The sequence below is a fragment of the Canis aureus genome, chromosome 1, assembly GCF_053574225.1.
Source record: "Canis aureus isolate CA01 chromosome 1, VMU_Caureus_v.1.0, whole genome shotgun sequence".
Taxonomy (NCBI): Eukaryota; Metazoa; Chordata; class Mammalia; order Carnivora; family Canidae; genus Canis; species Canis aureus.
In genome coordinates this window covers 72951791-72975948 of record NC_135611.1, presented here as the reverse complement: position 1 = coordinate 72975948, position 24158 = coordinate 72951791, and the positions used below count along the sequence as shown (strand labels likewise).

General features: G+C 48.7%; 1 protein-coding gene across 1 annotated transcript in view; it reads left to right on the top strand.

Annotated features, from left to right (window-relative positions):
- DAPK1 (death associated protein kinase 1) overlaps positions 1–24158 on the top strand; it is a 169671-nt gene that overhangs the window by 124865 nt on the left and 20648 nt on the right. The window contains exons 12-19 of the mRNA XM_077904609.1: positions 1386–1505; positions 1967–2065; positions 3155–3253; positions 4556–4654; positions 5562–5759; positions 7129–7326; positions 12124–12222; positions 18625–18702. Coding sequence (XP_077760735.1) covers positions 1386–1505; positions 1967–2065; positions 3155–3253; positions 4556–4654; positions 5562–5759; positions 7129–7326; positions 12124–12222; positions 18625–18702 — 990 coding nt within the window. The remainder of the gene's footprint in view (positions 1–1385; positions 1506–1966; positions 2066–3154; positions 3254–4555; positions 4655–5561; positions 5760–7128; positions 7327–12123; positions 12223–18624; positions 18703–24158) is intronic.

The window sequence follows — 24158 nt, the reverse complement described above, 5'->3', positions numbered from 1 at the left end:
TGTTAATCTAAGTACGATGAGAACAATTAAATATTATAAGTTAAAATCATCTTGAATAATCACTTAGGGGAAATATAAGTGTCACAATGTGAAGTTGAGGGTAGGAGAGGGCTTTGGGGCTCTGGGTGGGATGATCCCTCCCACAACTCAGGTTTCCTCATCATCCTGATGTCCCACTAATCATGAGGACCTATCATAACAATCTGCTTCTTCCTCCTATTCACCCCATTTCTCTGCACTGTCACTTTCACACAAATGCCTCTTAGTGATCAACTTGAGTTGTGATGGAAAAGTAAGACCAGTGACATTCTTAACATGGGCTTTGTACGAAGATTATTAAAACTCTCATGAAGGTTGTTTGGATTCAGATCCGTAGAGAAGAGAAAGCAGAGCCCAGAGAAATGCTTTCTCCATTCCACCCCATAGGCAGAGACTCGGCCTCTGTAGATATGCTTTTCTAGATCTGAAATATTAGAAGCCATACCTCTGTAAATCCAGAGATTTTGTTTGAGGTTTTTCTAGCTTATTCCTTAGTTTTAATGTGCCATATTTGGTAAATACCTTATCATACAAAAACTTTGACAAAGTGGCAAAGATTTAACTAAGCTGTCGTTCAATATTCTCTAGTTATTTTTCTCCTTGTAATTAGAAATGCATCTGTTTTCCTTTATCTGGCCTTTATTTTCATACTTCTCCCCCTCTGGTGCCTTTTTAAGAATAAATATTAGTTGTGGCCAGCTTTCAGAGAATTTTGCCATGTTATTCTATACCTAGAGAGGGGAGAAATCCTAGTGATCAGAAAATAATTCTATAATTGGATGAATGACAAATTAAGACTATAGAATTCAGGGACATCTGGCTGACTCAGTCAGGAGACTGCAACTCTTGATCTTGGGGTTGTGAGTTCAAGCCCCATGCTGGGTATAGAGCCTACTTAAAAATAAAATAAAATCTTAACAAAAATGACTGTAGAAATCAGAAGTATCATTTCCTTGGTTCTATGGTTTTTAGAGTCTGAGTTATGCCTGCTATTTTTCACGGTGGTTTCTGGGACTATATATTTTGAAAGATTCCTAAGATAAACAGAGGGTAGTTTGTTACCAGTCATTGTTCTAAATCTTGAGTCTTAAAAGCTGTTTACTATCTGGGTTGCAATGCAAGTGACATTAAGGCACAGGCAAACAGACAGTGGCGTCAGTTTCCAACATGGAAGGAGCAAAAAGTAACCTTCTGCTTCCCTTCATGACCATGTGGATTTGGGGACAAAGTGGCTCACTTTCCTCTGAATGCTTCTCTTGACAAATGAGCATTGATTTCTCTTATGGTGATAAGAGGATCGTGGCCAGCAAACTAACTCTTTTTCCCTCTTCATTGTCCATCTCAAGGATGAAGAAGACTCATTTGTGATGAAAGCCATCATCCACGCCATCAATGATGACAATGTCCCAGGCCTGCAGCACCTCCTGGGCTCATTGTCCAACTATGATGTTAATCAACCCAACAAGGTCTGATACTGTTCTGCGGGGGTGGGGCGGGGAGAGTGATCACTGTGACTATATACCTCCAAGTGGAAGAGATCTCTGCTACATCTCCATTCTCCCTGGCTGTTACAGACTCCATGCTGTTGTAGGGAAGTCACTTTTGTGTCAAGAGTGAATAGAGTTAGAAATGAGGTCGAGTGCACTGAGGGCCTTTCTTCATGCCAGGCCTTTCCTTGTGCGCTTCAGGCACCTCTAATCATGACATTGTAAATGTGCTCATTCTGCAAATGTGAACAGGATGTGAATTTGATTGTGAATCCGGCAGAGAAAGGCTGTGTGTTCTCCTGAATGTCCCTATTCCTAATATGCAAAGTAGTCCAGTGTCTTTTGAGACATAGGAAGCTGTGTGGCATGGGCAGCAGGGAATACTTGCTTTTCCTTTTTCTACCAAACCTGAAAAAATATATTTTTCTTGCCTATTCCAGCATGGGACACCTCCGTTACTGATCGCTGCTGGCTGTGGGAATATTCAAATACTACAGTTGCTCATTAAAAGAGGCTCAAGAATTGATGTCCAGGATAAGGTCATAATTCTGTTTCATTTCCACTGAGTTAGTTTTTAAGTGTTTCCAAATGTCTCCCTATCATAGAGGTAACAGAGAAAAATAACATGTGCTGCTTACTTCATATCTCAGTTTCCTATAAAGGAAGATGTGACGTGGGCAGCTGTTGAGCATCTGCCTTTGGCTCAGGGTGTGATCCTGGGGTCCAGAATTGAATCCTGCATTAGGGTTCCCACAGGGAGCTTGCTTCTCCCTCTGCCTGTGTCTCTGCCTCTCTCTGTGTGTTTCTCATGAATAAATAAATAAATATAATCTAAAAAAAGAAGAAGAAGGAGAAGGAGAAAGAAGGAGAAGGAGAAGGAAAAGAGAAGGAGAAAGAGAAGGGGAGAAGGGGAAGGCGAAGGCGAAGGCGAAGGAGAAGGAGAAGGAGAAGGAGAAGACCTGCTGAACAGATTGGCACAGTCTAACCTATGTTATAAAGAAAAAGGCAAACACTTCCCTTCCTCTTGGCATTAACCTTTCTTCCCTGTGCGCTACCCCTAGATTCACTCCTCACAAATCATTACTCAACAGTGTTATTAGATGTCACATTTGGCAAAACTTCATTATCTTAAGTAGTCTTATTAGAAGTATATTTGCCTACATGTTTATTGGGGCAATGAAGTAAGGATAATACATATGCTTTGAGGCACAGGTCACGTTGGAGGAACAGACATGATTGTTTAGCAGCTAATAGTCATTACAGTGGATCTGCCATCAGCTTCCATAGATCTTCAACAGAACTGTAAAGTGGATCTGATCCTTGAGCACAGAGGGATTTCTAACCAGAGCTTGAAATGAAGGTTATAAGAAAAGAAAAACATGATTTTGAAATAATTCTCGATTTAACAAAAAACTTGCAAAGAAAGGACAGAGAGCTCCTGTATCCACTGCTCCCCAGAATGTTAACATCTTACATACCCTTGTCAAGACTAAAAAATAAAATGGGAGTGCATTCCTTTTGGAAATTGCTCCTTTGGAGTTGCTGTCACATAGGAAGGGAAATAGAGTGAGTCTGAGTGATGCATGCATCTGGGTCTGGAATGTGACTCCACGTTGGTTTTTACACAGGGCGGATCCAATGCCATCTACTGGGCTTCTCGGCATGGCCACGTCGATACCCTGAAATTTCTCAATGAGAACAAATGCCCTTTGGATGTTAAAGACAAGGTAAGGCCACTTCTCCTCTTAGGGACAATGGGAAGTAATAAGAGGCTGCATGTGAGTGTTGACCTGCCCCATGTGCATCACTACCCAAAGCAAAAAGGTTCATGATCAAAGTCTTCTTGTAGAGAATTTAATTTAGAAGTTTCTGCTGCTGGCTTGGTCTAATATTGAAATCTGCTTTTAGCTGAAGTCTGCCAGGTAGTTGGCATAATATGCAAGCAGTGAATTATCTTCCCCATAACATGGAAGCTCAAGGTTCTACCAGAAACAGAGCCTGATTCTTTTATTGAATATTGCCCTGGGTACATCTCTTTCCCTTTCTCCTCTGTGAAGTAGCTGCCAGTGCTGACCTTAAAAGCATGGGCACTAGACTGATTCACGAGACTGCATGTAAAATAAGGCTTTGGGGGGCCAAGATATTATAAAAATTACTGACTCAGCATAACCTTACTTTCATATATCTGTATTTCATGTAATTCACACTACAACCCTGTGAGTTAATTGACAGGACTGGAACATGTACCTAGGATTCTTAGGCATTCTGCTCTGCAGCCCCTCTCTGCTCCTAATACTTGTAGGCTGATTTGTCATATTTAGTAAGGACTGCCACATACAGTTGTATGGACTGTGCACTGCTCTATATCTAAGGAATGATATTCACATCAAAGACACACACACACACACACACACACATACACACACCTTTATATGTTATGGCAATTTTTTGGTCAGGTAGGAACAAGTACTTTGTTTTGTTTTGAATCTGTTTATACTCACAAGTTTGGGGCAGATTAAAAAGTAAAATATCCTAAGGAAATTGCACCTACTACAAATTCACAGAATTTGTGCAACTGTGGGCTAATAGTGGTGTTTTTAAAAATCCCTGAGACTGTAAAAAATAACATTCTTAACATATACAATGGAATCAGAAACTTGCTCATAAAAAAACTGTTGAAATAACTGAATATTAAAAAAGGAGTTTTGTGTTTAAAAAAAAAAATTCCGTGGCTCCAAGCATCAATCAGTGTATAAAGAAGACCGAGAACCACCATCACAGAAAAGGAAAGCATTTTCACTTAGGAGTTTTTGTGACAAACAGGATGAGCTACGTGTGTGGGTTTACCACTAGCTGTGTGGTGCATGTTCTGCTCCAGAGTCCCGAGCCCAGTCCCCAAAGGGGGCCTGACCTGAGAGTGGTGGGGGCCCTGAGGGGGAAGACATGGAGCCAGGCATGCGTAGGATCTGACCTCCAGTCCTGAGCATTGAGTTTCCACAGTCTGCTGAATTCGGCTGTTTTTCTTGCAGTCTGGAGAGACAGCCCTTCACGTGGCAGCTCGCTATGGCCACGCCGACGTGGTTCAGTTACTGTGCAGCTTTGGCTCTAATCCCAATTTCCAGGACAAGGTGGGTATTGGTGGTCGATGTCCTTGCCTCCATTTGCTTGCTATATGGAGGTCCACATAGCCGATGGATACGGTCAGGTCCTTTGGAGTTTTATCCAAGCTTGGCTTTCTGCTTAGATTTCAGAGGGCAGGAGCTCAAATAGAAACACTAGCTCATTCATTTGTTCCTTTACTCCTCTGGACAGCCCGATAAGTGGGTTGGTATTATTTTCATCTTCATTTTACAGAAGAGAGGACTGAGGCAGAGAGAGGTTCAGTGATTTGCCCAAGCTCACACAGCTCCTAAGTGGTGGAGCTGGGGCTCAAACCCACTCAGTCCGGTTCCAGAGTCATGCTGTAAACACTGCCATGTAACACAGACAGACTTACGTGTCTAACGATGTTGATCGTGAATATACAGGCCTCGCAGTCCTACAGACCTGACCCTAGCTCTTCCCTTGACTTGTTAAAGCCCGATTATCTTCGAACTGCTTTGCCAGAGCAACAATAAATTACGTGACTTGGCTTCATGTTACACACATGACGGAAATCTTGCACGGGTCAGTGCCCTATGACTGTGAGGAGCCTCTGATGAAATGGACAAAGGCATTTTTACAAGAAAGCTGCTATATGATTCGGCCCACACTGAGGCTCTCTTGTTCAGAGCTGACGGTTCTAGTGGACTCCTTCCTGAAAGTCAACCAGGAACCTGCAGGGAAAACCGAGTTTGTCCGACACACAAGCGTGGAGACCAGAGAACTAATGAAGGAGAGATGTCAGACCCACATCCGTTATTTCAGGTTAACAGCAGCCAGGAGCTCATTTCCCCGTGCTGCCATGCCGCGGCTGCCGTGGTGGCTGGAGCTCAGCATGCGTGCCCTTGTGCAGTGTTGCGTCCTTCTCCCCTATGCGTGTGTCTCTTTGGCCAGGAAGAAGAAACCCCCCTGCACTGTGCTGCCTGGCACGGCTATTACTCCGTGGCCAAAGCCCTCTGTGAAGCCGGCTGCAATGTGAACAGTAAGAATAGAGAAGGAGAGACGCCCCTCCTGACGGCCTCTGCCAGGGGCTACCATGACATCGTGGAGTGTCTCTCGGAACACGGAGCTGACCTTAATGCCTCTGACAAGGTGATCTGGGGGGCTGGCAGGACCACAAGACTCCTACCTTAGTTTACCTAAATTAACAAGCTCGAATGTAGCAAATTACAATGATCATTTCTCCTCTCTGTTTCAGAAATTTGTGGCCTTTCCTTGATTTTGTCTGATAATTCATATTCACTTGTGGCCTATAACATTTTATGGTCAGATGATTCAGGAGTTTAGCTTTTTTAGCTTTGGAGCAGGTACAGTGGTGATCACTGAGCCTAAGACAATCTTCAGTCACAGTGAAAATTGGCAGCTCACTATTACTTTGTAGATAAACAAAGAAGTAGATAGTTTATTTACTCTTATCACTCTGGAACTCTGGAAACCACCCTTATTTGTCTGATAATTGCCATCCTAAACCAGGTATTCCTTTATTAATGAAGCAAATTCAGCATCATCTGTTCTTATTGTGAGTTTGTACTTACATGAGGCTGGGATGTTACTCTTCATAGTCAGATTTGGGATGCCGTCTTTAAGTTAGTGGACGCTTGTGGAATATTTATTTTCCTAGTACAGAGAAGTGGTTCTCAGTTGAGAGCAGGCTTGCCCCCCAGGAGACATTTCATAACAGCTGAAGAGACTTTTTACAGTTGTCAGAGTCAGGAGTGAGGGTTACTATCGGCATCTAGTTGGTAAAGATCAGTGTGCTGCTAAATATCCCACAGCTCACAGGACGGGTCCCAAATGTCAATAGTACTGGGGTAGAGAAACCTTAGAACAGATGGTACACACATGTCCCCAAACTCTCTACCTGGCTCAGGAAACTCAACATGTCTGTTCACCAGGGATTCTGTAACAAGTGGAGGGAATTCTCAGGCTGGTCCTTTATGGGATGCATGGATTTAGCATGTTATATTTGCCCCAAATATATATGACAGCACTTGAGCGCATCACTTCCCAGGGCTTTCTCAGTTTCTTCCAGAGTGAGGTAAAATAATAGGCATGCGTGCCCTCTCTGCTTAGGAAGTTAGTAAAGACTGCTGAGCAAATGTTTTTTAAAGTGGTTTTCAAGTATGTGACAAAACAGGCCATTGGAGTAAGTACCAGCAATTACTATAGTTCTATAAATTCAGGGACAAGAAGAAGTATTGGGCCTTTCTATCTGATTGTCCTGGCCAAGCCCAGGGTAGTCAGGCTGGTGGTGAGCTTCGTCTGTGGTTATGCAGAGTGGGGTACACAAAGCCTCTCCCCCACCCACCAGGAGCAAAGTTCGCATTGTGATCCTCCTTCAGGCTTTGCACCAGCAAGGCCATTACCAATTAGAGCTGGCCCCATGGTGGCTGGAAAGGCGAGTGTGACCAGGTCCATGTACCGAGGGGACAGTGCTCATGGTCCCTGGTGCTTCTTGCAGGATGGACACATCGCTCTTCACCTTGCTGTGAGAAGGTGTCAGATGGAGGTCATCCAGACTCTCATCAGCCAGGGATGTTCTGTCGACTTCCAAGACCGGCACGGCAACACCCCACTCCATGTGGCCTGCAAGGATGGCAACGTGCCTATCGTGGTGGCCCTCTGTGAAGCCAGCTGCAACTTGGATATCTCCAACAAGGTAATGCTGGAGGGGATCTCTCTGCAGGGGCCAGCAGGTGTATCCATCCATCTGCTTCTGGCTTTTGGCCGAGTTTCTCCTTGTGGCTCTTCATTGTTCCAAGTCTGTGTTACTCACAGGGACCCGTTCTGTTCCGTCTTATAGGACTCTCTACCTTAAGTCCTATTTTACATTTGATTTTTGAATAACTTGCTGAAGTAACAGAACATTTTTACATTAATTATTTTAAGTGCTTTCTATCTAGCCAGGTTGTCACTTAGGAACATCGAGAGAGGGAGAAGGAGAAAGAGGGAGAGAGAGAGAGAGAGAGAGAGAGAGAGAGTGTGTGTGTGTGTGTGTGTGTGTGTTGTGACCTCTTGTAGAGAAATTCCAGAACATCGGTCACATTAGAGCATCTTTCTGGAGTGCTGAGTCTTTAGGAAGACACCTCATTGAGATTCCTAGAACTAGATTTCTCTTCTTGGCTTCACCTTTTGAGAGCTCTATGGTCAAGCATTCATAACACCACCTTTTTTTGTGCTAAGTAAATTTGGTAAGACCAAGGGAATGCTACCATTTGGCAAATAAAGAAATGAAAATAAATAATTACATGCTCCCAGGACCCCAGATGTTGACTTTTAGAGGTTTGTTAACACCCTCCCTTTTCCTTGAATACCATTTAGATTTTCATTACCAAATAAGACAGAAGAGTTGGATATCCATGTGGTTTCAGCCATGTAACTGTATGGAAGGCAAACACTATTCTTTTATGATTGTGTTAAGAAGAGAGTCCAAGTAGAATTAAATTTTTGAATGTGGGAAGTGTTTGTTTATAAATGGCAGACATGATGCCAGCAGAATTTTATTATGATTTATTTGAGGCGAGAGAATTAATATCTGAAACAGCTGGAAAATTACACTTCTACAAAAAAATTATTCCTCTTGCTTATTATGTGATTAATTCTAATGAAAATTGAAATTGGCAATCTTCACATTCTGAAATTTGAAAATGCAATATTGTAGGTCTTAGCCATCAGCTGCAGTGCTGGTTGCTTTCTTTGTTTATCCCATTCTAATCCTGCCAAGTCCGTTAGGTAAGTGGCTTAAGGGGAAAGCCAAATGTAATATTAAGCAGCATCAAGACCTTGACTTTCCTTCCAGGAGTCTTTAAACACATAAAAAGTGGTTTCAAGGAACATAGTGGCACTTATTTGAATACCTTTGGATTTGGCACAGCTAGCTACTGTGTGTGCAGCATCTGGGATGCGCTGTCTCCTGGGAAGGTGGAGGACAGAGGGGGTGATTCATGGTACTTTGCATTAAGTTAAAGAAAGGGATGGGTGTTCACCCCACGCCTAAGTACAAACAGTGCACTTGCTAAATATGCTCTTTAAAATACCCAGCAAGACTGGGTGTCTTAGTCAGTTAAGCAGCTGACTCTGGATTCCAGTTCAGGTCATGGTCTCAGGTCCTGGGATCCAGCCCCGTGGCGGGCTCCATGCTCAGTGAGGAGTCTGAGGATTCTCCCTTCCTCTCTCTCTCCTTCCCTCTGCCCCTCTCCCTGCTCTCACACACTAGCTCTCAAATACATACATAAATCTTTAAAAAAAATAAAACAAAATAGCCATCAGGATGATCCTAGACTTTCATGTTTTGATGATCGGGATAGCCTCTACCTATGTGATTCTGCAGATGGTAGTTCAGACATGCCCACATAGATGTTTTTACCACATACGGCCACATAGCGGCTCAGGGAGGGCATTCAGTAGGTGATTTTGCCCCTGACTTGAGCTCAGTTGAAACTCCACATGTCGGCCTCCTTTGGACAGTGCTTTGGAAGCTGCTCAGGGCAGCAGCACACTGCTCAGCAGCTCTGTGCGCTCGGAGCCTCAGGAAGCTCCCGAGCTGCCTTCAGAGCTCGGGCTCACCACACCCAGACATTGCAGGTCTCACGCCTCCTTCACAGGCTTGGTAGCACCTTCGGGTTCTTTTTTGCCTTCTCTAGTTTTTTGTTTTGGGAAAATGATGGAGCTCTAGAGGAGCTGAAATGGTCATAAGGTAAGAGGAAGGACTTATGAGCTGGGAAAGCATGCGTGGCCTCACCCAGCCTTAGCCCCCTAGTCAGCAGTCAAGATGGACAGGCACGCAGCACCTGTGTCCCGCAGGCAGATGGTCACTCCTTTCTCATGGTGCATCTGGCCCTTCCTTACCTGGACGCAGTTCCCCCAGAGATAAAAGTGGCCCGTCCTCAGTATGTGACAGGAATTTGTCCATATCTCTGACACTCATCTCAGTGAAACAGGTATTTCTCACTCTTCCTTCGTCCCGTGGGAAAGTCAGGAGGCAGCTGTTTAAACGGGTGTGTTGGGAGCACAGAGCTACGGGCCTTAACCCTTTCTTCCTCTGGGATGGCTCTTCCTAACAGCGAACACGAGGAAGGCTGTGCTCATGCGTGCGTATATGCGCACACACATGTGCACATATGCACACCGACCAGCACAGATATGTGCATCCACACACAGGTATACACACATAAACTGATGTGCACACATGCAAATGCAGGTACATATATGTGCACACATACACACAAACGCACACACTTGCATACACAAATGGGCACACATGCACCTATACACACGTGCGCGCATGTGCGTGCATGCACATATCCAAGTGTGTGAGTGAGACTGCCATGCCCCTCCAGGGTGTATTAACACCTGGCTGTGGTGGGCCCTGTGCCCAGTGAGGTCTGGGGGGCTTGTGGATAGTGGAGTGAATGGTCTTGCCCTCAGGCTGCTGTCCGCTCCAGCTGCATCTCAGGTTGTAGGCTCTGCTAAAAAGGGACACAGGTGCTATAGAAATGCAGACAGCATTTCAGGGGCATTTAGAGCTTTGCTGGATGAAAAGAGCATGTGTTTCAGACTGAGGGAGGTGTTCGTGTATGCGTGGGGATGACACTGTCATGGTGGGGATGCACCTGCAGCTGACATGGGGTGTAGGTATTTAGGGAGGCCGACAGGCAGCGGGGCACAGAGAGAAAATGCAGGTGGAGGGGAACTGTGGGTCCAGATGGTGCAAGACCTTGACTCTAACACTCGGGAGTTTGGGTTTGGTTCTGTCAAAGGTTGGAGTCTTCAAAAGGGTCCACTCCCCAGTCCTTTTTCTTTGTCGTCCTTCCCTTCCATAAAGTGATGCCTCCTATTGCCGGGCTTCTCTTCCTCCTGCATAGATCCAGACACTTCATCATATCTTTTACAACCCCCTCAACCCCTTCTCTAGGGTATTTGAAAGTTTCATATCTGCTCTCTAAAGCACTCTAGATGACAGGAAACAAAACCTGGACGTGTATGCACGTTGCAGCATTATTTATTAGGGCACAGAATGGAATCACCTCAAGCGTCCATCCTCAGTGGGCTGGCTAAGTGAATTATGACATGTCCCCGTCCCCATATTATTCAGGCATCCCAGAGAATGTAATAGATTTGGTGACAAGCATGGCAGTGTCTGCCCCATATTCTTAGCTGAATGTAGCAAGGGACAGAATAGAAAGTGAAGTATGATCATGTCCTGGCTTTTCAAGTAATTTGTTTCCTTTTATGGATTCAGAGCTACATGCTTGGAAAGAGAGGCACCCAAGGGCTCAGCAGGAAGTGCTCTGAGGGGAGCAGCTTGGGGGAGGGGACCCAAGGGAATGAGCACTTCTGTTTTCTACCAGTCCCCACTGTGTCCTTTGCCTGTTCCCCATCAGCATGTATTAACTTGGGAACAAAAACTTGTATTTGCAAATAAAGAGCCTGAGCCCGATACCTCACCAGGCTAAAGCCTGTGAGACTCCTTTGAGTCTTAGTTAACTTTTTTAGCTCCCCCAGGACGCAAGAAACACCTAACAGTTCTGTTTATTAGGTGGCTCGGTCCAAACAACCTAGTAAGAATTTATGTCCCAGGACTCAGTATCTGTGGGGAAAAAAATCATCCACATAAATGGAAAGTGAATGAATATTTTTTTTTTGTTCTTCCATAACCGCAAGGCTGTACCGAGGAGGGGTGTGCTTGTGGGGCACCAGGCAACTCCTCCTGGGACCATGAACCCAGGTTGGTCACTGTCCTCTGTTCTACACCGATGTCCTCAGGATCCTGATTTCTTGTCTCAGTCATCAGCAAAGCCCCGCTGCGCCCACATGTTGAAAGGAAGGCAGTGCAGTCCGATGCTAAGAGCCTGAACTGCCTGAGCTGGGAGTTCACTTTGTGTGTGTCCCTGTTGGTTCCATCAGTAACGTAGACTATTCCTCAGTACCACATGATTCACCACGTTCCCTGACGTGCCTGGGCACACAGTTTGGGAACCATAGATGTACACAGTAGGGAGCGTGGTGGGCAGGGCTTTGCAGTGTCCCCTCACTAGACTGGCCTCAGTGGCTGTCGTCCATCCCTTTGTCCCTTGCAGTGTCTATGTTTGCACTGTGCTGCAGATCTTTCTGGAACTTTGGGACCCTTTGTCAGAGCCCTGACTCATGCCTCCTTTCTGTCAGCACAGCAAGAGACTTGATCTAGTTACCTTATGAGAGGCCTCCCACTCATTTATGCTTTAGAGTTTTATTTCCAAGTTACTCTTTTCACTGGAAAATACTGGAACGCATTCTGCTGGGCTTGCCTCCCTCGGGAGAGGGCGAGTTTCTGGGGAAGGGAGCCCACGCCTCCTATGCGTTTGGGGGTGGGGGTGTCCCCAGATCTGTCACACGGGGCTGGCCCAGGGGAGGCTCCACTGAGGCCCTCGGCAGCAGTTGCAAGAAGGACTCCCTTGGGGCTTTCTGTGTTTTCCAGTACGGCCGGACGCCTCTGCACCTTGCAGCCAACAACGGGATTCTGGACGTAGTCCGCTACCTCTGCCTGGCAGGCGCCAATGTGGAGGCGCTGACCTCGGTGAGTCACCTTCTGGCAGCAGAGAGCCAGAGAAAATGATAGAAGACTGGCTCAGGCCTCAAGGGCACGAGGGGAAAAGTATTGCTTGGCAACTGCATCTCAAGTCGACAAGCTGCTGTTAAGCTTTGCTCGGGTGCCGTGGTTAGGGGGCTGGCTGCCCCCCAAAGCTGGGTGATGGCCCACACGGCCGCAGCCTCACTGCGCTTTGAGGCCCAAGCAGCCACAGAGGCCTGCTGTGTCCCCTGTTACACAACGGCGCCTTTGTGTGTGTTGTTACATCTGTGTTTTCCTTTTCCGTGTGCTCCCCCCAACACTGGAGGTGCCTCGGGGTTGGGGGTTGGGGGTGAGGGAACCACTTAGGACAGCTGTTCTTTCCTGTTTGAGAAGTCTGGCTTGGTGCTTAGGCCGCCACAGTGATTTTACATGAGATACTTTGGTTCCCCTGCCTCCACACTCCACACTCCACTCCACACCTGGTCCTGCCCTGCAGGAAGGGCCCTTTGATTTACATTTCATGAAATTGCAAAGAGGAAAAATAGGGGGACTGATGAGGTCAGGTTGTCATCTTTACGGCTACAGTGAAATTTTATTGTTTGATTTGCTTCGGGCCTAAGGGTGGGTTGAGTCTCCCACTCTGTTATGTGGGAGGTTCCTGGAACTCACTAGTGCTTTGCTGATGTAAAGTGTTTACCTTTAAACAGTGGACCACTGGAGCTTTAAAATATGGTAGCCAACTTTGGGGAAGTCAGGGCCCTGGGGCTGGACGGGAGGCTTCATTTCTTGGAGAGCCATGCGGGGGTTGGCAAACTATGGGCCAGGGGCCAAATCCAGCCCGCTGCCTGTTTCTGTAAATAAGGTTTTATTGGGAGCCAGCCATGCCCATGGGTTACAGCTCATACCTGTTTCTATAAGTAAAGCTTTCTGTAGACCCAGCCGCGTTCGTTGTTTACATATTTGTGGCCACTTCCATGCTGTAAGGGTGGAGTTGAGCAGCTGCACGGAGACCCGATGGCCCGTAGAGCCCAAAGCATCTACTCTCTGGCCCTTTACAGAAAATGTCTGGTGACCCCTGGTTGAGGGCATTGTCTCCCTGAACGCACTGGTGTTCCTCTGATGTCATTCTGTCCCCACAGGTAGTCGGCCCGTTCTCGGTAGGGTTGAGCGCTGAACAGGGCTTCTCTGCGGACCAGTGGATACCAGCGTTCTAGATAGGATGGTCCCTTCCTCGGGGCACCTCCCTGCCCATCACAAAGCCCCGCAGGGCCATGCGTGGGCTTCTAGGCCTGATGTGCCACCATCAAGCCCTGCTCAGCCACGTCTTGGCATTCAATCCAGTAATTTACACAGTGCGGTATTTATATGCATTTTTATGAGGAAAAGGTTTTTTTTTTTTTTATTTTTGGTCACAAATGTTGCCTCAAAAAAAAAAATGAACTGTCAAGGATGGCTCTGAAGATACCTGACTCTGCCAACCCTGGGTCCTCTGCCCTTGCACTTGCCCACAGCCGCTGTTTCCTTGCTTCCCACCGGCGCCCCCCCCCCCCCAGCCGGCCCTCAGGGTGTCCCCTCGGGTGTCCCCTCGTTCGTCCTCGGCTCAGGACTGCGCCTCCCCGGCACCCGGCACCCGGGAGTCCACTCGGACGTCTCTCTTCATTCCCCAAATAGCGGGCACATGCTGTGCATCAGGCACTGCTAACAGCCAGGAGACAGTAGGGCCTGGGCAGGTGAGCTCCCCTCCCTCTGGAGATTTCTGGTCTAACGGGGGTGGGGGGGTGGAGGGATAAGAGCCACAGCCATAAACTAGTGATGGGATGGGAAGTGAGGGGCGGCCCTAAGGGAGTTTCCAGGGGTGGGGAATGCTCCTCGGAGGGGGAGGGGAGCGGTGCCACCTGGGGGTGGGGGCGGGGCGGGGCGGGCACCTGACGGCTGCGGCTGCCGACAGCCCCACGGAGCCATACCACGGGCGGCAGGAGCCCTTCTAAGTGTTCTAGAAGCCATACCCAAAACGGAAAAGAAGCTGAAGAAATGAATTTCAGGAATATATTTAATGCAGCACAAAACATGCAAAATGGCATCATGTCGACCTGCAGTCGGTGCTCTGAGTCTACCGAGCTACTTCACATTCTCCGGTGTGTGCTTCACCTCCACAGGCATCGAAGGGCCGCTTCCAAGCCCTGAGCAGCCCCGAGTGCGCGGGGCCGCCCCCTTATTGGCAGAAACGGCGCCCTTGCGTTTCCTGCTCCCCCTGCACCTGAGCGCGCGGAGTGCCGCGTCCCTAACCGCAGCTCGCGGCCCGCGGCGCCCCCTGGCGGTCGCCTGCCTCCAGTGCCGGGCTCCGCCCCAATGACTTGGAAAACCTCTGAACACCCTGCCCGGTCTTTCCGGGGCTCCGGGCCCGACTCCGCCTACAGGGCCCCCCGGACTCCCGTGCTCTTGGCCGAAGCTCCAGCCACCTCCTGGTAGCTCCTGCCTTCACAACGTTTTATTTTTAAAGATTGTATTTGTTCATGAGAGGCAGAGACACAGGCAGAGGGAGAAGCAGGCCCCCCACGGGGAGCCCAATGTGGGACTCCATCCCAGGACCCTGGACGCTCAACCGCTGAGCCGCCCAGGCATCCCCAAAATGTTTTAAGATAAAATAGATTTTTTTTAAACAAAGCACTTGAACAAAAGAAAAGCTTACTGAATTATGACAAGATTGGCACCTTTATAAGCCACTCAAGGTCAAGAAATAGGACTTCTGAGGTCAGGTCAAAAGCCCCTAGGGTTTGAGTCAGTCTTGGCGTCTCCCTCCACACATTGACTTTGGGGGTAACCGTTCCCCTGCAGCTAAGTACCAGCAGCTCTTCTAAATCCCAGGGCACCAGTGGTCTCCCCAGGACTTAAACTTCCTGACCCTCTCTCCCGCCTGGGGTAAGAAAACCCCACTTGTTCCTGCCTTTCCTCTGGCTTCTGCTGGCCTCCTCCACCCCATGTGCTGCCTGGCGTCCTCCTGCCCTCTGCCCCCGCCTTCTGGGACCTTCTGGGGCCCCAGCAATGGAGGGCTGCCTCCAGGTTCATCCTCACCTCCCACCCCCACCCCCACTGTGCCCTTCTCTGCCCGTGTGGGCCTTTACAGAGGGCTCCAGTGGGTCCCGCGATGGGGGAGCTCCGCTGCCTCTCCTCCCCCTGCATCCTCGTGGGGCAGCATCCTGGATTCTTCTTGGTCTTGGTCTCCTAGCACTCTGGCCTCTACCTGGTTAAGGACCTCAGTGTGTGTTTCTCCCAGACCATCTGGGCCCAGATCGGGTCCCTTCAGTGTCACCTTGGCCTTCCTGACAGTTCCGTTCCATCCCCACATCTGGGGTTCTGAAAAAGCCAGTGAACTCCAACCTCCACTGCCTGGCACCCTCTGTGCCCAGCCTCACCCTCCACCCTTTCCTCCTCGGCTACCCCCAGCAGAACAGAGCTCTTAGCAGGTCCTGGGAAGCCCTTTGCTTGCTCCCACCTCACCGACTTGGGTATGTTTTTCTTTCCATCTGGGATCTCCTCGGTCTCTACTCCCTCCCTGCCCTGCAGAGTGCCACCTGCACACACCCCTGCTAGAAGACACAATGTGCTCCTTCTTTCAGAGTGAGAGACTTTTAATGCCTACTAGCAGATGCCTGGGCACATAGTAACAGGTGACATAAGTGGCAGAAGATTCTGGAACACTCACTCCTTCTCATCTTTCAGTATTCAGCTGGAGCCCCAGACAGCCTCCTCTTTGCCAGCCCCCCTAGCAGGTATGGTTTTCTCCCCTTTTTGCTTTGTTGGAATTGGCTGTTGTTCCCCCATGAGGTGTGAGCCCTGGGCCATGATCACATGCAATCTGTCTTGGTCTCCTGCCTGGTCTCCTTGCTGCTACCCTCACCTGTCCAGTCTGTTCTTCAGGCAGCAACATGTGTGACCCCATTTGAATATAAGTCAGATCCTGTCCCTCCTCTTCGCAGACTCTTCTAACCCATCAAGTTAGAAGTCCTTATGATGGGGGCTCCCTTAAAGATCGGCCCCCGATCTTTTAAACTCTTCAAACATGACAGTCATCTTGCTGCCTGAGGGCCTCTGCACTTGCCTTTCTTCACAGGACTTTCTTCAGGTGTCCAAATGGCTTGCTTTCTCACCTCCTGCAGGTTTTGACTCAGGCATCATCTTCTCAAGGAGGCCCTCCCAGACCATTGTTTATAACCAGGAGGACACTGAGTGTTCGAATTGCTTGTGGGAGTTGGCACCCGACTCCAGGGCACAGGGAAGGGCAAGGCCAGAATGCAAACATCCAGCTCCGACCCTGTTCCCTCTTGGACAGAAGACCAGGGAGTTTGAGAAATTCCCAGCACACTATTCATAATTCCTGCTGCTTGCTTTTCCATGCCTGGTGCTTTGCTGGTTCTTTATGTTTGGTTTTCTCTAATCTGCTCAAGACCCTGTGTGGTGAGGGCACCCGTTTTCGCCTTGCAGATGGAGAAGCCAGATGCCAAGAGGCCGAGTGACCGACTCACAGCTGGGGAGGGGTAGACTCAGGCCTTACACCTCATCCTTCTGACTCCAAAGGTCAAACTCTCCACTCTCCCGGCTGGCCTTCTATTGGGAACCTGAATAGTGTCTCTTTGGGCAAAGTGTTTTGCAAACTGTAAAATACTGGCCATACAGAGGGCATTTGGTTGATGGTGGTTTTCTTGTCCCTGCAGAGGCTCTGTGATGGACAGTGACCTTTGTCACTGAAGGTCCTCTGCCTGTGTCATGTGCAGATCTGGGGTCTCTGAGAGAAATGCTGTGGCCAAGAGACCCCCAAAGGCAGACAGTGTTAGTCAAGGCTCAGATTTCTTCCAACTAGGACAGTGGTTCCCGAACCTTGCTGCCCGCTGGATCACCTGGGCACGCTGACCACCGCGATGTCTGGGAAGCCAGCAGCCTGAGGGAGGCAGAGTGTCCAGGAGGGGGTGGGCACATGCAGGCAGTGGGGGTTTTTAAAGACCCCAGTGTGCGGTGAGGTTGGGGAACCGCTAACCTGAAGCCTTGTCTTGTCATGTCAGTAAGGATCCAGGCAGTTTGGCATGAATCCCTGGGTAAGGTGTGGTGTCTGGCAAGATCCTTAATCACCGCAAAGGCAACTAGAGGCCCTACATGCCCATTAGAGACATCTCGGGACTTTATGGGAGAGCAAGATGGGCAGTGTGACCATAAAGCCTCCTCCCGGAGTGCTCATGTGAGCTTCCAGCTTTACCCTAGACAGTGGTCCTCAACTGGGGAGGTGATGCTGCGGGCATCTAGTGCAGAGACCAGAGAGAGATAGATGCACTAAACATCCCACAGTGCCAGACAGCCCCGCACAATAGAGAATTATCTGAGCCAAAATGTCAGGGGTGCTGAGGTCGAGAAGCACTGGTCTCATGAAGCCCCACACATGGTTCAGATTGTTGAGTTGAGAAGCTGGAAGATGTGCTGTTATCCAGACTCGGCATCCCTGAACTTCCATGGGAATGGAGCTCTGTTTATTGAGAGATGGGCCCAGATGCTTCTTAGTCTCCTTGCTGAAAAGTTCCTTGTTAAAAAGTTCTTTTTTATTTGCATGGAAATTGCTTCTCACCCTTTCTATTTCAAATTTGTAATGACTTTAAAATTGCAGCAGGACAGTCCTAAAACCTCTGTTTCCTCCTCAGTGGCACAGGAACGCCGCAGTTCCACCTCCCCTGAGTGACCCTGAGGGTTAATGCACGCAAAGCTTGGAGAGCTGGACCAGGCGCGTGGCATTAGGAGCCAGAGTTGTGCTTATTTGTGGGACAGAAATGGAAGTTAATTTGCTTGCTTTGAAACTACAACCCTATGAAAATTCTGTAATTGAAAGGTGCTGTGAACTCTGGTTTTCTCCTTTTATGGTCACTGAAGAGCTTTAGATCAAAATTGTCTGTAAAGCTAAGCCTTTTCTTTGATATGCACAACAGTTACCAGGAACTAGCGTCCTCTGAGTGCTGATGTCTGTCCAGGGGAGGAATTTAAAGACCTTAGCTAGCACTAACTAGAATTTGGCGTCTATAAATGGCTTCATCATCTGCTTTATTGGAGAGAGGTTCAGCGTTTGGGGTCATCTGCTCACCAATGAGGTGCCAAGTGTGGTTAAAGCCTGGGGGTCTGAGAGTTCTTACTGATGGACTTCAAGACACCAGTGCACTTTTTTTTTTTTTTTCCTAATTCTCATTTTTCTTCCCGGGACCAAGTGAAATAAGCACTCTACAGAAAGAGAAAGAATCCAGGACACACTCTGTCCACCTTTCTTGTTTCTTCTAAGGCCCGTTAACACTTGTTTCTGCCTCCAAAGGCTGAACTAATGTATGGAACAAACAGCTCCCTTGTGAAGGAAAGAAACTAATCATTTTTCCTCAACAGGATGGGAAGACAGCAGAAGAGCTTGCTAAGTCAGAACAGCATGAACATGTAGCAGGTCTGCTTGCAAGACTCCGAAAGGTGAGAAATTCTTTTTATCAGTCTGAAATTCTGTTTTATCTGAAAAAGTCTGTCTTTTTCCTTGTAAACAACGAGATGAACAAAATGAGGGGTTGGACATATGGGTTGGTGTCTGTCCCTGGCCTGTGGTTTGCATACATTTAGCGTAAACGCATCACCTACCTGTTGGGTTCCTTCTTCTGTATTTGGACTTGGAAATCATTTGGCTGTGCCTGGTTTCTCTCCATCGACCCTCTCTGTAGTAACTGTTCCCATAAAGTAGATAGGAAATGAGAAAGCTGAATGTTTCTTTTCTTCTGATGTTTTGAGCTCTAAGACATCACATGATATACTCTGGTCGAGGAAACATCGTTGCTCTAAGGTTTAAGGACACAGGACAAAAATAAGTAAATCCAATGGTGTCTTTCCAGCTCATGTCATAGGGATGTTTATCAAGAATTTTCAGAAGAGTCACACCATTTCAGGTAGGAACTCCATGTCTAGGAAACAAATGCGGGAAATAGTGTTTTATGCACACACATTGTCACGTTATTTATAATACAGTAATAAAAGCCAGAAACATCAGATGACCAACAATAATGTCTAGTAAATTGCTATACAGCTATACCCTAGAACTGTGTTTGACCACTAATGTATCTTTGAAGAGGTTTTAACCAGAAGAGCTTAATGCTTACGGATGTTCCGGGGTTTTAAAGCAGAAAATAAATTATATATATGCACATTATAATCCCTCCTGTGTTTTTAAAGTGCATAAAAAGAAAACATAAGCAGGGGTTTGTGGGATTTTGCTAATGTAATTAACACCTTACAAGGGGATCAACACGCTGGGCTGGGAATTCTCAGGGTTCCCACATGCCACAGAGGGCGAGTCTGACCCCCGTCCCACTCTGGGTGCCACCACCCGAATCTGAGCCCCAGTGTCCGTGTGTGCAGGCTCAGCGGCCACAGCCCACATGCTTCTCACAGCAAAGCATCTGGCAAGTCTTTCTTGGCTTGGAGCACTGCTCGCCATCTCAGAGACTTCTCCCAGAGCTGTGGCCCTCAGAGTGCAGGCACTTATTTTTAAGCAGAAATCAGTGGCAAACCATGATCCACACTCGTCTGGTGGGTCACCCAGGAGACATCATCCTTGGTCAGAGTGACAGCTTTTCCTTGGGCTGTGCTGTGTTTAACTGCCTGTCTACCTCTCAGGAAAGGTCCTTTCTTCTATTTTTTCTTTTTTTAATGATTTTTTTGTTTGTTTGTTTGTTTATTCATGGAGACACAGAGGGAGAGGCAGAGACACAGGCAGAGGGAGAAGCAGACTCCCTGCTGGGAGCCCCATGCGAGACTCGATCCCAGGACCCAGGGATCACGCCCCCAGCCAAAGGCAAATGCTCAACCACTGAGCCACCCAGACGTCCCCTGTTCTGATCCTTTATATAAAAGTGGGTGCAAAAAAAAAAAAAGAAAAAAAGAAAGTGGGTGCAAAGCCAGTGTCATTGCAGCGATGGGTGAGAAATAGTCAGGAAAGCCCAGACAATAGACAGGAAGGCCAGGCCCTGAAGCAACAGCCAGGGTGCAAGTGGATTGGAGGGGGTAAAGGTGCTTTCTCCCTTAATCTGATCCCGGGATTTCCTGCTCTGTGCTTATGTTGCTCTTGTAATTGGAAATATAAATACAAAGAAGCTTGTGTGTTGCTACTGCCGACCCCATATGCCCAGGGGAGGCCCAGGGGAAGCCCAGGGAGGCAGCTAGCTGTTTCCTGACTAGGATCTCTCAATCGAGGTGGGTGGGCTCTTGCACTGTCCCTGTTTCAAGTTTTCTTTATATTCTTGCACCGATTGGCACCCTCGTGTTTGGTGACTAGATTTTTAAAAGACAAATGGGAGAAAGAATATTCCATTGTCTAGCATGTTACCGTTATCCTGGGATATTTCTCAAAGAAGTCAAGGCAAAGAAAGGTTATTTTAATACCTATGAGCAAGAGGACATCATTCCTGTTCGTGCCTAGAATCCACAGATAGATTCCTTTCTTATCTTTGCTTTGAGAAGCAAAATATAAAGTGATAGCCAAGTGCACAGACTCAGGAGTCAGACCCTCTGGCTCAAATCCCAGTACTGCTACCTTCTAGCAGCTCTGTGCCTCAGTTTCCCATTTGTCAAAGCAGGTAACTATAGTTCTGCCTTCCAGTACGGGGGTGATAGAAACGATGTCTTTAGAACAGTGCTTGCCACAATAAGCACCATGTGTTTGCTGTTGCGGTTGGTACCCTGCACACCGCCCCGAGTCCCCGTGGTGGCCCCTCCTGTGGTCCAGTGCCCGGAGCAGGTGCCAGCGAGTCAACAAGGCCACCCTGAGAGCCATCGTTAGTGACAGCCACCATTCTGGCCTCGAGACGTGCCAGGGGCTGTCTGTACGACATCCCGAGGGTGAAGATGGTCCTGCGGGAAGGGGGCTCTCCGTGAGGCTCAGCAGGTGCCCATCAGCGCTGTGCCACATTCAGTCCTGAAATAGGACCCTTCCGTGGGGCGGGAGGGGGTCCTTCTCCGGAGCTGAGCTCGCTTGCTGTGTGGAGAGCCCCGATCTCCCTCCCAGGGTCACAGGACAGCTCCAGCAGCTGAGTCTCCCAGACTCCGTGTTCAGTGAGACCCGCAGGTTCGTTGGCCTCAGCTGTTCTCTTGGAAGGCTCTAGAGCCCAACTTCTTGATGAACCAGAGAGCAAGGAGGGGGCTGCCATACATTTCTAACCACATTCTTTAAAAAAAAATCTCCAAATAAGTAGTTGCTTGGGAGTGTGGGGACTCCCGGTACTGGAATCTAGTTCTGGAAAAAGATTGAGATGTCTCATGAGCTACCTTGGAGAATAGGTCAGCAAGGACTTGTTGTAGTAAGTCATCACCGGGCAGGCCATGCCTGCAGAGAAGCCAAGATGGCAGATGTGTTTGCAGTTGTAACTGGGGTCATGTGGTGGAGGAGAGTGATCACCACCAGTAAGGACGGGGAAGAGAGAGGAAGAGGCCAATTTCACTGAAGAGTATCTTGTCCCCAATTTCCTTTATTTGTCATTTCATCCTTGATGTCCCTGTATTTCTCTCCAAGGTTAGGTGGGCATTTGGGGAGGGGGGACATGAGGACCCCAAACAGCCCAGGTCAAAGCTTCCCCTCCCCCATCCACCGTGACATTAAAAAAAAAATCACCTCTACACATTTCCTGACAGACCTGGGGGGAGCCAGCCACCCTGAGACCCCCTCATGTGGATCCTAAACACATCCCTGGGGAGAAGCCTGTATCTGCACAGCAGGGGGGGTGGCCTTAAATTGCCTTGTCATGCCCTAGGATTGCCAGTGGGCCAGATTAGCAACAGAAACGCCCCCTTGTTTGCACCTCTAATCAGGTGATGAGCCTAGGAACATGTTTGTTTTTTTTCTTGAGCTCGATATATTTCTTTTTCTCATAAAGGTTCAAAACCAAAAGCGGTTTCTCTTTGCAGCAAATATACATTAAAATAGAGTCTCTACAGCCTAGGTCTCTGGGCCGGGCTTGCCCTATGTCCCTGCACCTCCCTGGCCAAACCCAAAAATAAATATAGTGTTATTGCTCTGCAGGGCATAGAGGCAGTGCTCTCATTACCCCCTGAGGAGGCTGGGTGAAAGCTGATCGGGGGGACCCTGGCCACTCCAGGGGTCAAGGAGCTGGAGCCTGCTTGGAGTTATTGCTTGGGGGCAGGGGAAGTAATGCCCAATGCAAATGATGAGAGGAGTGAAGGGTGCAGGGGCCTTTGCTCTCCAAATCCCCTCTGCTCTGGAGAGGGGGTTGGATTAAGCAGCAGCAAAAGCATCACCCACTGGGAGACTGTGGCCTCACTCCCTTCCCTCCCTGAGATCAGGCTTCTGCCCCCCCTCCCACACACACACCACATGTCCCCTGCAGCCCCCTTTGGCTTCCACAAGGCCCCCTACAGTCTGGGGGCACGTTATGGCTTGCAAGGGGCAGCACTGTGCCCAGAGCCTGGGTGCACACATTCCCAGCTTCTAAGACCCCCCTGGGAGAGGGGAAGGGAGGGCATAGGGCCTGCTCCCAGGGGCTGATGGTATTGCCCTGGCCTTGCCAGCAGGCTGTAGCACTGCCCAGACCCCAGCTCTGCCCCATTGGGGCTGACCCCATTCCAAGTGTGTCTTGCAAGCACCCCCACCCATGCCCACCCATTGCCTCAGTCCATCAGGGCCTCAAGCATCTCCAAGAACAGCTTGTGCATGGGCATCTTATCCTCCAGCTTCACCCCATAGAAGTGGGCCAGCACTTTGCCCGCTGTCTGGCGCAGGAGCGGTAGTGTGAGCAGCAGCCTGCCTGCCCACTGCCGCTCAGCACCCCCTCCAGGGCCTGCCCAGCTGGCTTCATATTCCAGCAGGAACTCGTGTAGAGCTTCTCACAGCTGCTCCACAGCCTCAGCATCCTCAATGTGCAGAGTCTGAACTGGCAAGGGCATCTTTTTAAAGAAGGTTTCTAGGGAAGCCATGGGCTTCCTGCTCCAGAAATATGACAGTCCTCTTGTTGAGCTGCAGGGGGCAGCAAAGCACCAGCTGGAGCTGAGTGGGGGTCCTGGGGTCCTCATCACAGGGGGCTGACCCTGGGGAGATGAGACCTTGCAGCCAGTGCATCTGGGCAGGTGGAGCTGAGGGTGGCCGAGGCCAGAGCTTGTGGGGGCAGCCTGACCTCTGACCCAGCTCTCCACAAGGTGCCTGGGGGCCGCAGTGTGTGGGAGCCTCTGGTCCTGTCCCACAGAGCCCACCCCACGCGTCTCCTCTGTGTGCTCAGTGCCCTCATATTGGGGGTTCCATGATTGTCCTTCCAATCAGATTTCCAAAAGGTGATACTAAAATAGTTCCTTTTTGGGGGATCCCGGGGTGGCGCCTGCCTTTGGGCATGATCCTGGAAACCCCGGATCGAGTCCCACATCAGGCTCCTGGCATGGAGCCTCCTTCTCTCTCTGCCTGTATCTCTGCCTGCCTCTCTCTCTCTCAATCTCTCAATCTCTCTGTCTTTCATGAATGAATAAATAAAAAAATAAAATCTTTAAAAAAATAGTTCCTTTTTTTATGTCTAAAATCAGACAGTGAAGAAAGATGCCTGAGAATATTTTGGAAAATAGGACGAAGTATAGAGTTTGCCCAGAATTTAAAATTCAGTACAAGTAACAACATTTGCATAAGGAAGAGTTGCTGTTCCTCTCCTTCTATCTGCATCCTGCCACGTGGGGCAAGTCACATAACCTCCTCCTGCTCTCCTCCGGCCCTCCCAGATTGCAGGTGGGCCTCCCTGTCGATGCGCTAGTGGTTAGTCATCTCTGCTGATGAGAGAGTGAAGCTAAGCTGCCAGGGGCAAAGGTGAAGGTTAACCAGAAACTGGGATTCACTAGGGTGTCAAAGAGTGATGCAATTAGCAAATAATATTCACTTAAGAGAGATTGACCAC